At 31.9% G+C, this 14,059-nt stretch overlaps 1 protein-coding gene across 2 annotated transcripts; it reads left to right on the forward strand.

Moving 5' to 3' along the window:
- The first annotated feature begins 6,803 nt into the window (after positions 1 to 6,803).
- On the forward strand, positions 6,804 to 13,434 carry chst8 (carbohydrate (N-acetylgalactosamine 4-0) sulfotransferase 8). Of its 2 annotated transcripts, none has more exons than XM_051135810.1 (2): positions 6,804 to 6,917; positions 9,170 to 13,434. In XM_051135810.1, the coding sequence occupies exon 2, from the start codon at positions 9,272 to 9,274 to the stop codon at positions 10,268 to 10,270; it is 999 nt and encodes a 332-aa protein (XP_050991767.1). In that variant the 5' UTR covers positions 6,804 to 6,917; positions 9,170 to 9,271; the 3' UTR covers positions 10,271 to 13,434. The 2 variants fall into 2 exon arrangements, with proteins under 2 accessions (XP_050991767.1, XP_050991768.1); XM_051135811.1 differs by having other exon boundaries at positions 6,844 to 6,917; positions 9,176 to 13,434.
- Positions 13,435 to 14,059: the final 625 nt, after the last annotated feature.

Genomic DNA, 14,059 nt, shown 5'->3' on the forward strand with positions numbered 1-14,059 from the left:
AATTTTAATATTTATATTTTTATATGTATTATATTATATTATATTTATTAATATAATAAATATGTATATTATTTATATTTTAACTTATATATAAAATGTATAAAGATACTTTTTTTTATAATGTATATAATATATACTATTTCTGTTTAATATTTTGGAACAAAACCCTATTCAAATTCTACATGTTAAATGCTAATTCTTACCGAACAGTGAGATATATTATTTAGATTTAAACTTGCATTAGTTATAAATGTCATTCAGTTTTAATTATACTTTAGTTTAATTCTCATTCTGCATCCTGTTTGTTACCTCAGTTTAATTTCATTGCTAATCCAGGAGCTGAATTGAATTTAAAGGCCTTTCTCAGTGGCATTGGTAATGATATAAGCCTGCAGCACATACAGACGCAGACAGACTGACAGTGCGGGCATGAAGCCCAGCATCACCAGAGGGCAGCTAACACAAAAAAGATTAGAAATTCTGCCGGAAACACAGAGCCTGCAGCACACTCACACTATGTGTGTGTGTGTGTGTGTGTGAGCGGCCTGAATTGAATGAATGGAAGAGCCTGCGGTGCTGGAGAGGGAAGCGCTGCTGTAATATCACGCAGGCTCTGGGTGTTTTTGCCTCGAGATCCTGGATCTGACAGCATAGAGCAGCTGCAGCTCTGAATTCAGCTCTGTTTCTCCAGTCGTGTTTAAGTCGGGTTTGTTGATCTGCCTTTGACAGGGAATCGCTCTGATCCTGACCCGTCAGATGACGGGTGTCAAACTGCGTTGGGAAACGTCTTTGAAACTAGCTATGCGGATACCAGACTTACATAATGTATAGGTGAAGTGCGTTTCAAACAGGTTTGCTGAGCACTCATAGTCCTGCACCAAACTCACGTCACTGCTCGTCTCTGAAAAACTAGATATCTTTGTATATTAGGATGTGACCATAAGAATTTTCAACTAAACCTTTTTTTGAAAAAAATTAAAATAAAAAATAGCCAGCTATTAACCAGATGTAACTAATTTTACTTGCTCTTGAAGGGGGGATTGTCTTTTATAAAATATATATATACGTTTTAGGGTTTTATTTGCAAATGGACTAGTATTTATATATATTACATATATATTTATATGTATTTATATATATTTTTTATTGGTTTTTTTCTAATAAATAATGTTCCATTTGATTGTGATGCTTATAAAAATAAAGAAATGTAATTTTAAAGTCACATATAAAGTGATGTATATTTGTATTTAATTTATTTAATTTAATTATATTTATTTAATTATATTTTTTACCAACTAAAAAAATGTTTTATTTATTTTTATGCTATATATAGCATATGTTTTATTCATATATATATATATATATATATATATATATATATATTTTTATTATTATTATTTTTTTTTTTAATTACAATTTGTATAATATATATATATATATATATATATACACAAAATAAAAATTATTTCAAATTATGAATAAATACAATGATAGTATATAAAATAATACTTAACACTGCAAGTTGGAGTACTGGAATTGATCAAAAAATGTAAAAAAAAAAAAAGAAAAGAAAAGAAAATATATAAATATCTATATATCATATAATATATTTATTTGTATATATATAATATGTATTTTTGCTAAACATAATTTTTAAGCATAATTTAAATATATTTATTTTCATGATTTTATCATACATATATTTATATATATTTAAATTAAAACTGAATACACAGTATAAAAATCTAATTATTATCAAAGTATCAAATTATGAATAAATACAATAATATGTATAAAATAATACTTAAGCAACACTGCAAGTTACTACAATTACTCAAAAATTTTAACTGAAATAAAAAATAAATTTAAGCTGAATAAAAACAATTTTAAAAACTAATAAAAATGATGACAAAATAAAAATATATATAAATAAATAGTGTATAAATAATACTAAAATTATATATATATTATACTATATTTGTGTCTCATTACATTGCATATGAATAATGTCTACTTATCATCTTGACTATAAATGCATTTATTATGATTTCTTAATTCAAGTTTGTGTAAAAATGGATTGAAATTGTTGTTTTGAGTGCACTGCATTGTGGGATACAGTATCTCACATATACTGCACATTTTGGCATATTTCAGACAATTTACAGACAAAGTTACTGCACATTGGAGAACAGTACATATTGTAACCAAACTAGTTATTTTCTTCATTTATGCATTTAATTTTTTCTCTTTGCTAAGCCAAGCATCACTATTAATATTGCTCATACTTAGTGTGTGAGTTTAAAACAAACCCCTAATTTACTTTAATTGCCTTAAATTGTGCATCTTGTTAAGAAAATTGTGCTCCTGCATAGTAAGTAATAACATTTACGATTTTCATATTTTCAAATTTGCCCCGAAGGAGGGAAAAGTAAGTAAAAAAACATATCAATGTGCTGAAAAACTCAGTGGCAACCACCCACATCATGCAGCGATGAGTTCTGCCCATGCAAACTCCTTCAGAAAGTACAAATCTAGCTTCCTTTTGAAGTCAGGACTCAGGAGCGGATGACTTGATGTTATTAGGCAGAAATCACATTTGACTGCTTTAACATAATGTGCATCAGCTGCAGGAGCGCTCTGATACGAGGTTAAAATCTCTGCCCTTCAGTCAGAAGATATGAAGATCTCCGGTGTAAATCAAGCGCATCATCCTTCCCAGCGTGCATGGGGAATGACAAGATGTTTTCTCAGCCCTCCCTCCCGTGTCTTTAAGGAGCAGCGCGTGTCAGGTGTCTGCAGCCGCGCTCTCTCTCTCTGTTGTTTCAGCGCGTCTGCAGTCGTTTAGAGGAGCGTCTCTGAAGATCTCCTGCCGCTGCGTGCGTCTGAGGGAGTCGCGATGGGTCAAGGGCTCTTTTGCATTTTAATCAACTGCTTGCCAATTAACAGTTGTGTGTTCGTTTGTCTGCGCGGTGTAATTTATTTAGCCCGTGGCTCACTTCTGACAGGAACATTTGTTTACAGAACCCAGTCGCAACGCACAGCTGGAGCGTTTGCAAACAGCCCGCACTTCTGCTGTACGATCGTGCCATATTACAGACTTCCAGAACAAAAAAATTACAGATAATGTAGGATAATGTAGGCTACTCACCCCCTTGCCATCCAAGATGTTCATGTCTTTTCTTCAGTCGTAAAGAAATTAAATTCCTTTCTATGTAATGGACTATGGTGCCAAAAACTTTCCAAAAACTTCCGTAATGCACTTTCAAGGGGCTCTAAACGATCCCAGCCGAGGAAGAAAGGTCTTATCTAGCGAAACGGTTATTTTCCCAAAAATTTTTATGCTGTTTAACCTCAAACGCATGTCTTGTCTAGCTGTTTTTTCCGGTCATGACAGTTAGGGTATGTTGAAAAATTCCCATCTCATTTTCTCCTCCAACTACAAAACCGTCCTACATCGCTGTTTTAACTTTTTGGTTAAGGGGTGTTTGATCTTCTTTCTATGTTCACTTTGTAAACTGGGTTGGTACTTCTGCAGCGATGTAGGGCGATTTTAAAGTTGGGGGTGAAAATGAGACGGGAGTTTTTAGACGTACCCTAACTGTCATGACCGAAAAAAAAACACCAAGACGAGCGTTTGAGGTTAAAAACTATATAAATTATCGATCATTTCGCTAGATAAGAGCCTTCTTCATGGGCTGAGATCATTTAGAGCCCTTTGAAGCTACATTTAAACTGCATTTTGGGAGTTCAAATTTGGGAGCACCATAGAAGTTCATTACATGGAGAGAAATCCTGAAATGTTTTCCTCAAAAAACATAATTACTTTACTACTGCAGAAAGAAAGACATGTACATCTTGGATGACAAGGGGGTGAGTGCACTATCATTATATATATATATATTTAATTTTTTTTTTTTTTTTTAAAGAAGTCTCTTCTTCCCGCCAAGGCTGCATTTATTTGATCAAAAATACTGTAAAAATCTCAAACATTATTACCATTTGAAATAACTGTTTGCTATGTGAATATATTGTAAAATGTAATTTATTTCTGTGATGCAAAGCTGAATTTTCAGCATCATTACTCCAGTCTTCAGTGTCACATGATGCTTCAGAAATCATTCTAATATTCTGATTTGCATATTCGAATGATTTCCAAACAATTCTGATTATTATCAATGTTGAAAACAGTTGTTCTGCCAAATATTTTTGTGGAAACTGTGATGCATTTTATTTTTCCAGAATTCTTTGAATAGAAAGTTTAAAAGAAAAGCATTTATTTGAAATAGAAATCTTTTGTAACATTAGAAATGTCGTTACTGTCACTTTTAATAAATTTAATGCATCCGTTTTAAATAAAAATATTAAATTCTTTCCAAAAAGTTCAAAATGTTTCTTAAGGAGCAAATCAGCATATTAGAATGATTTCTGAAGGATCATGTGACACTGAAGACTGGAGTAATGATGCTGAAAATTCAGCTTTGATCACAGGAATAAATTACATATTACAATATATTCACATAGAAAATGGCTTTTTTAAATCATAATATTATTTCACATTTTTTAATGTATTTTTGATCAAATAAATTCAGACTTGGTGAGCAGAACAGAATTCTTATTTGGTAATATATGGTAATATTCCACAAATGTTACCCTGGACCATAAAACCAGTCATAAAGGTCAGATTTGTTGAGATTTATACATCATCTGAAAAGTAGATACAAATAAGATGTATGGTTTGTTAGGATAGGATATATTTGGCTGAGTTACAACTGTGGTGGAGGGTGCAAAAAAATCTAAATATTAAGAAAATCACCTTTAAAGTTGTCCAAATTAAGTTCTTAGCAATGCATATTACTAATCAAAAATTAAGGATTGATATATTTATGGTAGGAAATATCTTAATGGAACATGAATTTAATATTCTAATGATTTTTGGCCTAAAAGAAAAATCGATCATTTTGATCAATACAATGTATTTTTGACTATTGCTACAAATATCCCCATGCTACTTAAGACTGATTTTGTGGTCCAGGGTCACAAATTTCTCTCTCATTCTGACTGCTCACATTTTGAACACAAAATTACTTCTTGCTGACACACAGTAGCATATGTAGCTGTTTGCATGCATTCTATGCTTGTGATGAAGCATTATCACAGTGATCTTGGAGCGAGAGAGAGAACATCAACACTCAGGCCAAATCCCAGAACTCTCTGCTCTCTGTCCGCTCCACATCGCTCACATCTCATGTCAAAACATTCGAGAACCAAGAAGCAGAAGTGGTGCTCCTCTGAATATGTGCTAACAGTTGGACTAATCAAGAAGTAAACAAACGTTTTTATCATGAATATTCATAACACTGATGCAAGACGGGTGACAGTGACGATCGTAGCAGCATCTCTTAGTGGTAAACAAGAAGCCATATGAACCTGTGTGATTTTTTACAATATTTTTGACCACGTAAACATGTGTGTGTACATCCATATTCTGTATCTTAAAGAAATTGTTCACCCAAAAATGAAAATCTGCCTACCTTTAGAACATCCAAGATATACATGAGTTTGTTTCTTCATCAGATTTGGAGAAATGTAGCATTGCATCACTTGCTCACCAATGGATGTGAATGGGTGCCGTCAGAATGAGAGTCCAAACAGTTGATAAAAACATCACAATAATCCACAAGTAACCCACACCACTCCAGTCCATCAGTTAATGTCTTGAGAAACCAAAAGTTGTGTGTTTGTGAAACAAATCCATTATTAAGATGTTTTTAACTTTAAACTCTTGCTTCCATCTAAAATCCAGTCTATAATCCATAAAAATGCTCAAAGTCTAGCCACATTTTTTTTTGGCCTGTAAACGGTGCTTGATCTATGCAGATTTCTCTCCTGATTCAGACCAGATCACTTTTTCACTACCTGGAGGAAGCATTATTATGGATTATGCACTCATATTTTAATTAAAAAAAAAAAAAAAAAAACATCTCAGTGATGGATTTGATGCAGCTTTTGTCTTTTCAAGATGTTAACTGATGGACTGGAGGGGTGTGGATTACTTGTGATGTTTTTATCAGCTGTTTGGACTCTCATTCTGACGGCAGCCATTCACATCCATTGGTGAGCAAGTGATGCAATGCTACATTTCTCCAAATCTGATGAAGAAACAAACTCACCTACATCTTGGATGACCTGAGGATGAAAAAATCTTCCGCAAATATTAATTTTTGGGTGAACTATTCCTTTAATTCAGCACTACAACACTGGCTTCTTTTAGTCATCAGTCTCTCCCCATTCAAACGGCGCAGGATATTAAGAAGCTAAAATACCTGCAAAATATTTCCCATTTTTTGATCCATGGGGAACATTAATACAATATTTAAAGATGTGAAAATAATATTTTCGTGTTCTTCAGGTTGTCGTTTTTTAAATATGGATTAGGTGTCTGTCTCTATGCAGTATATTGCATGCTATATAATTTGTGTGAGTGTGTGTGTGTGTGTGTGTGTGTGTGAGTGCTTCTCGATTATATGTTTGAAACAAGGTCACATGGTTACACATGCAAAGCTGTAATTAGTGAATGTTTCTCATTCACTCTGTAATTACAGAATAAGCGCTTTGAAATGCTTGAGATTGTTTAAATGGAACGAGAAAGACGCAGCGTGTGGCCTTTGTGTGTGTTGTTATGTGCACACACACACGCACTAAGGGGCCGTTCACACAAGATGTGTTTTTCTATTCTGAATGGTCTTAAGATGCATATTTATGGTGAACTCTTTTGAAAGGAGATGCATGTAATTGTTAATATGCAGAATGCATTATGCATATAAAATATGTTTTAATCTTTATAACGTTTACATAATCTGTCTGTCTCTCTCTGTCTTTCAGGTGTGAAGTTCAGAGGAACCACTCAGTCCAGACAGGTGAGATCATGTGTTCTTCTTTTTGTATTTTTCACAACGGTGATTATTGTGTATTAAACGTCTCCTCCTGTCGTCTTTTCTCTCATGCCCTCACATTATTTGTCCCGAGGGAAGGGCCAGATTGCTGGGTTGTAACCTGCCGTCACTAATCAAATGAACCTTGACTTCATAATGATCTAATCACCTCGTTAATACCGGATTTATATTATTCAATTCATTGACTTTATTGCACCTTAATGAATTCAAATGAGAAGTTAAATTGATATTTGCCACAGGCGACATGTTTTTGGAAATCAGGTGACGTCGAGAATTAAGCAAAATCCTCATCAATTAGCAGATTACAGATATTCGGAGTGAGTCACAGAGCACACATGAGCTGTAATGAGACATTTATCTGGAGGTGTACAGGAAGATTGCAAATGGGTGGATGGCGCCATCTGCTGCCTACTAAATACTAAATACTAAAGACTGAAAGACCAAGTGAACATTATTTGGCCAGTTTTTAAATTATATGAATCATTATGCATGTTATGCATTATGTAAATTATTAGTAAATAGTAACATTATCACTTTATCAGCTGATGCATTATAATGTTGTAATGTTAAAATGCTTTTAAGATTTAAAAAAAAAAAGTCATTATAATACATACATATAATATATTTGCATACATATAATTGTTGCTTGCTTTTAGGATGTTTTTTTTTTCTTTGCAATTTATTTCTTCATTTATTAAAATAATAATTAAAAATTGCCATTGTGTGTATATATATATATATATATATATATATTCCATTAAATTGTTGTTTGCTTTTAGGACTTTTTTTTTTTTTTTTTTTGCAGTTTATTTCTTCATTTATTAAAATAATAATTAAAAATTGTCATTGTGTATATATATATATATATATTCCATTAAATTGTTGTTTGCTTTTAGGACTTTTTTTTTTTTTTTTTTTTTTTTTTTGCAGTTTATTTCTTCATTTATTTTTCACATATACATATATATATATATATAGATATATATATATACACATACATACATATATATATATATATATATGTGTGTGTATATATATATATATATATATATATAAATTATGATTATATAAATGTTGCTGGCTTTTAGGACTTTGTTTTCTTTTTTCTTCGCAATTTATTCATTATTTGACATACGTATTCATTTATTTGACACATATTATTTATATGTATATATAAATATACATATCTATATATGGGTATGGATGTATATATAATTATGCATGTATATTTATGTATTTCTTAATGTTTTCTATAAAATTTTGCTTGGTATCAGCTGATAAAGTGCCTTTTCTGATTAAAAGAATATTTTCAGTTGTAAATAACTGGCAATATATTTAAATATATTTTTAGATATATTTATAGTTTCCATAAAAATGCTGCTTGCTTCTAGGACTTTATATATGCATTTTCTCACTCTTATTACTTTAATTCATCCATATTCTTAAGTTCTCATTATTGTAATAATGATTAAAATCATCATATCTGAACACAGTGATTTTGTTTTAATTAAAATCAACGTGAACTGAATTCAGTACTATAAATACCACCATGATGTATTAATACTTCACAATTAATTTTTTTTCTCCGCATTAAAATACTGAGAATTTGTCTGAAGATTAATTTAAAATTATGATAATAAATTCCAAAATTAATAGTAAAAATTTTTTTGTGAAATGTAACATAATAAATGTATTAATATGTTATAATATCAATATATATATATATTTAAAAAACTTTTTTTTGGAGGAAAATATAATAAAATAAACATATTCCTCTCTTAGGGTTAGATTATAATATCAGTGTATTTCTTTAAAATTATGATAATTAATTTCAAAGATAGTTTAAATAATTAATTTAACATTCATTTATTCTTTTTTTTTTTTTCAGAGTAAAATATAACAGAATAAACATATTCCTCTCTTACAATATCAGTGTATATTTCTTTTAAAATTATGATAATTAATTTCAAAGATAGTTTAAATAATTAATGTAACATTTATTTATTCTTTTTCAGAGTAAAATATAACCAAATAAATATATTCCTCTATAATAATGTCATTATATATTCAAATTATGACTAAATTTAAATTAACTTAAAAAGTAATTAAATATAATTCATTTAAAAATACATCTTCTTCTTTCCTGGTGTAATAGAATAAATATATTCCTCTTCTAATGTCAGCTTCATGGGTTTGTTTTGTGTGTGTGTTTGAAGGAGCAGTGCGCTCAGTTCAGTGAGGTCGTGGGCAGCGTCTCGGCTCGACTCGGCAGAGTGAACCAGCGGTCAGAAGAGGCCGACGTCGACCCCATCTCCCCGATGCAGCTGCCAGATTCCCAGTGGAAGCGACAGGCCCCCACGCCGGGGTCCCGGGAGCACGACCCGGGCTCTCAACAGGTCACCAAACGCCACCGGAAACTATTAAAGACCAGCCCGGTGCTGCGACCCCACGTGAACTCTTCACAATCACCGCCATCGAGCTCACGCCGTCTGTCTGACGTCCAAGAGTCACGTCGACGGATCATACGGGAGGTCTGCGGGAAATATCGGAGTAATATTTCACGGACGATAACGCCACATCACGTTTCGAGGATTTACGTGGAGGACAGACATAAACTGCTGTACTGCGAAGTGCCGAAAGCCGGATGCTCAAACTGGAAGCGAGTCCTGATGGTTTTAGCCGGCGTCGCCAACTCGACGCGAGAAATCAATCACGTCGCCGTTCATTACGACAATCATCTGAAACGTCTGGACAGCTTTGACCGTCAAGGCATCACTAAACGCTTGGAGACCTACACCAAAGTCCTCTTCATCCGAGAGCCGATGGAGCGACTGGTTTCTGCGTTCAGGGACAAATTCGAGAGCCCCAATTCCTACTACCACCCCGTATTCGGAAAACCAATCATCTCCAAATACAGAGTGAACGCATCGCAGACGGCGTTGAAGACGGGAAGCGGCGTGACCTTTCGAGAGTTCATCCACTATCTTTTGGACGTCCATCGTCCTGTGGGAATGGACATCCATTGGGAAGCGGCTAACCAGCTTTGCAGCCCCTGCCACCTTCACTACGACTTCATCGGGAAGGTCGAGACACTGGAAGAAGACGCCAACTTCCTTTTAAGAAAGATCGGGGCGCCGGAGAACCTGACGTACCCCTCGTTCAAGGACGGGAACCCCAAAGCGGCCAGAACTTCCACTCAGATCACGCAGCATTATTTTTCGCAGCTGAACGCGTCCGAGCGCCAGCGGGCGTATGACTTTTACTACATGGATTACTTGATGTTTAACTACTCTAAACCCTACAAAGACCTGTACTGAAGCTTGTGCTTTAACCGCTGGTTACCTGTGCGCGCTGTCTGTTGTCCGATCAATGCTTCAGAGACTAATTAGACTAATCCACAATTACACAGTCTCATCCTCTTTGGAGATTCAACCGTCGATAACCCGGAACACATCACTCATTTACATTAAATGGTCTTTATTTGGCACTTAAAATCTGATGTGTGTACTAACCAGGCGTGACTTGACAAGTTACTAGTGAATAACTCATCTGTCACACTGACAGCATAAATTGAGTGGTGTGTAAAAACTCACAAGCAATCACAAACATTTAGTATACAGATACACTACCGTTATAAGAGTTTGGGGGTCGGTACGATTTTTAAATGAAAGAAATTAATACTTTTATTCATCAAGGATGCATTAAATTGATAAAAAGTGACAGTAAAGACATTTATAATGTTACAAAAGATTTCTGTTTTAAATAATTCCTGTTCTTTTGATTTTTTTATTCATCAAAGAATATCCTAAAATGAAAATGTATCACTAAAATCTTCATGAGAATTTTAGGATAAGTCAATTAAAAAAAATTTTTTTTCTTTTTGGGGTGTAAAAATTAACTACAATTACAAGTAAATTTATTTTTTATTAATTTGAATTTTGGGAGAATTTTTTTTTTTTTTTTTTCTGTTTTTAGGCAGCACAACTGTTTTCAACACTGATAATTAGAAATAATAAATTAATTGTTTTTAATTCATTTAATTATAAATCAATTTATTCTTTTTTGGGCACAGAAATTCAGTCCAACTGTTATTAACACTGATAATAATAAGAAAAGTTTTTTGAGCAGCAAGGATCATGTGACACAGTAATGATGCTGAAAATTCAGGTTTAATCAGAGTAATAAATTACATTTTAAAATATATTTACATAAAAAGCAGCTATTTTAAATTGTAATAATATTTCACAATTTTGCTGTGTTTTTAATCAAACAAATGCAGCCTTGGGGAGCAGCAGAGCCTTCTTTCAAAAACAGTTTAATCATATTTTGTTTTTAATTAATTAAAAAATATATATCATTTTGGAAAAAAATAAATTTATGTTTTTTTGTTTGTTTTTATGCAACACAACTGTTTTCAACAGTGATAATAAGAAATAATAAGTAATAAATATAAAGTTAATTTATTTTCAAATTATTAGAATTTTGGGAGAAAAGCTGCAAAACTGTTTTTAACATTAATAATCAGAAATGTTTCGTAAGCAGTAAATCAGCATATTAAAATAATTTCTGAAGGATCATGTGATGCTGAAGACTGGAGTAATGATGCTGAAAATTCAGCTTTGATCACAGAAATAAATTACATTTTACAATATATTCACACAGAAAGCTGCTATTTTAAATAGTAATAATATTTCACATTTTTACTGCACTTTTGATTAAATAAATGCAACCTTGGTGAGCAGAAGAAAGTTCTTTCAAAAACATTTTTAATAATCTTTTGTTTTTTAATTAATTAAAAAGTTTTATTATTTTGGGAGAAATTAATTTAATTTGTTTATTATTGTTATTATTATTTCTAAATACTTTCTGAAGGATCATGTGACACTGAAGAGTGGAGAGTAATGATGCTGAAAATTCAGATTTGATCACAGAAATAAATTACATTTTAAAACATATTCACATAGAAAACAGCTATTTTAAATTGTAATAATATTTCATATTTTTACAGTATTTTTGATCAAACAAATGCAGCCTTGGTGAGCAGAAGAGACTTCTTTCAGAAGCATTTTAAATCATCTTACCAACCCCAAACTTTTGAATGGTAGTCTATGAGGGGGAATTTTGGACCAGTGAGATGTTAGTGTGGGCGGGGCTACACTAACTAGAACCCAAATAAACAACAAAATAACTCAGATTAAGAAAACTGTTACTTTGTTATGTCACGCCTGTTACGTTACACTGTTCAGAAGACTGTATTACACCATAAATATAGAAAAGGGCAACATTTGTGAGAGTAAAATGACCCTTTTATGTTATATATTTAATCTGCTACAAAAAATACCATGGTATTACTATGTTATCAACGTATTCTTTGCAAACAAAAAAAAAGGGATAGTGCAGTGAAGGTATCGTGGTAATACTTAAGTATTTTGAAATACACCATGGTGTACTATTGTGTTTCAGGGTAGATCTAAGAATACCATGGTCCTGCAATCATACAGCACATCTATAAAATAAACCATGGTAGTACCATGGTACATTTTTGTAAATACTATAGTATGTGAATATGGTAAAACCAATTTACCATGAAGTATACTATACAAATACTACATAATATAGTAGTCTAATCATGATCATTGTACCATGGTATTTTTGAAAGCGTTTTCTCCTATTATATATATATATATATAAATATATTAAGCAGATCACTCACTTCCCTTTAGCAAACACACTTGATCCTTCACCACTAACTACACTGATATTTTCAGATAAATCTATAATCTATCTATAATTGTAAAAAGGGCATTCAGAGGATTATATTTTTCTATGTATTTGTAAAACGGCTTTAGATGTGATCAATGCTTTTGTGCAAATTCATCTCTGAGGTCACTGAGCGTCTGTTGGGTTTGTGAGTATGAAACGAAATGTGCACTAGATCCTAAAACCATGTTTATTAGACTAGGACGCGTGTGTGTGTGTGTGTGTGTGTGTGTGTGTGTTTCCAACACTTCGCTGATGTCTTATACGTGAGTTTATTTCCAAACACAGCACATTAAATGACTATAGAACAGAACAGAATTTATTTATCCGATGCAAAACACATTTTAAGAGCTATATATGATGAGCATAATATATTTTTATTTCATTTTATTTTATTAGAGATCACAGAGAGTAGATTTATGTCATATATGAAGATGTGAGATGGTGTGTTTCACAGTAAAGACTGAATCAGCTTTATAACCATGAGTGTTTCTTCTGTCACCCGCGTCCCTCACACTTCAAGAATACGTTTATAAATATAAATATATATATAGATCTATATGATATCACACATACAGTAACTGGTGAATGTATAAATGTTGTTGGTGCAAAACTGTACAAATCCATATGATCTATAAGCCCTTTGCCTTATTTGACACTGCCAGTGTTTCAGGAAGAGCTGCAGTCGCAGACTGACAGTGAATAAACATTTTGTCTTTGGCCTTTTTTGTCTTTTTCATGTGTCTTGGATCATCATATGAATCATTCTGCTCTACTGCAGACAACATCCAAACAAATACACATTATTGCATAAATAAATGCACATTATATATTGCATTTTTAGTATCATATATTTCAATATAAAGAGGTACATATGTTTTTGATGTCTTTTAAGACTAAGTACTAGAAAAACAATAATTTTGCAATAATTTATATATTCTATATTTTAATGAAGTACCAAAGAACATGCTTTGTCAATTCTGTTTTTGAAATTCAAACTTTGAAAAACTTAAAAAAAATTGAAAATTATTTTTTAAACTAAGTATTAGAAAAATTATTTAATATATCATTTTAATAATTTTGATTATTTTATATAAATATGTACATTTTCAGTCATTTGCCTTCTGTAAGATTATGTACTAGAAAAAAACATACTGATTAATTTTGTAATAATTTATGTATTTTTATATGAATCCTTTTAGAATTAAACATTAGGAAAAAATAATGAATTAATATATTTTTTATGTTCGATTTTAAGATTAAGCACTAGACAGACAATTTAAATGTTTTAATATAAATAGGTAAATTCTCTGTTTCTGAAATTTTGAAAAACCTAAAAAAAAATT

Source organism: Labeo rohita, chromosome 18, assembly GCF_022985175.1.
Source record: "Labeo rohita strain BAU-BD-2019 chromosome 18, IGBB_LRoh.1.0, whole genome shotgun sequence".
NCBI lineage: Eukaryota > Metazoa > Chordata > Actinopteri > Cypriniformes > Cyprinidae > Labeo > Labeo rohita.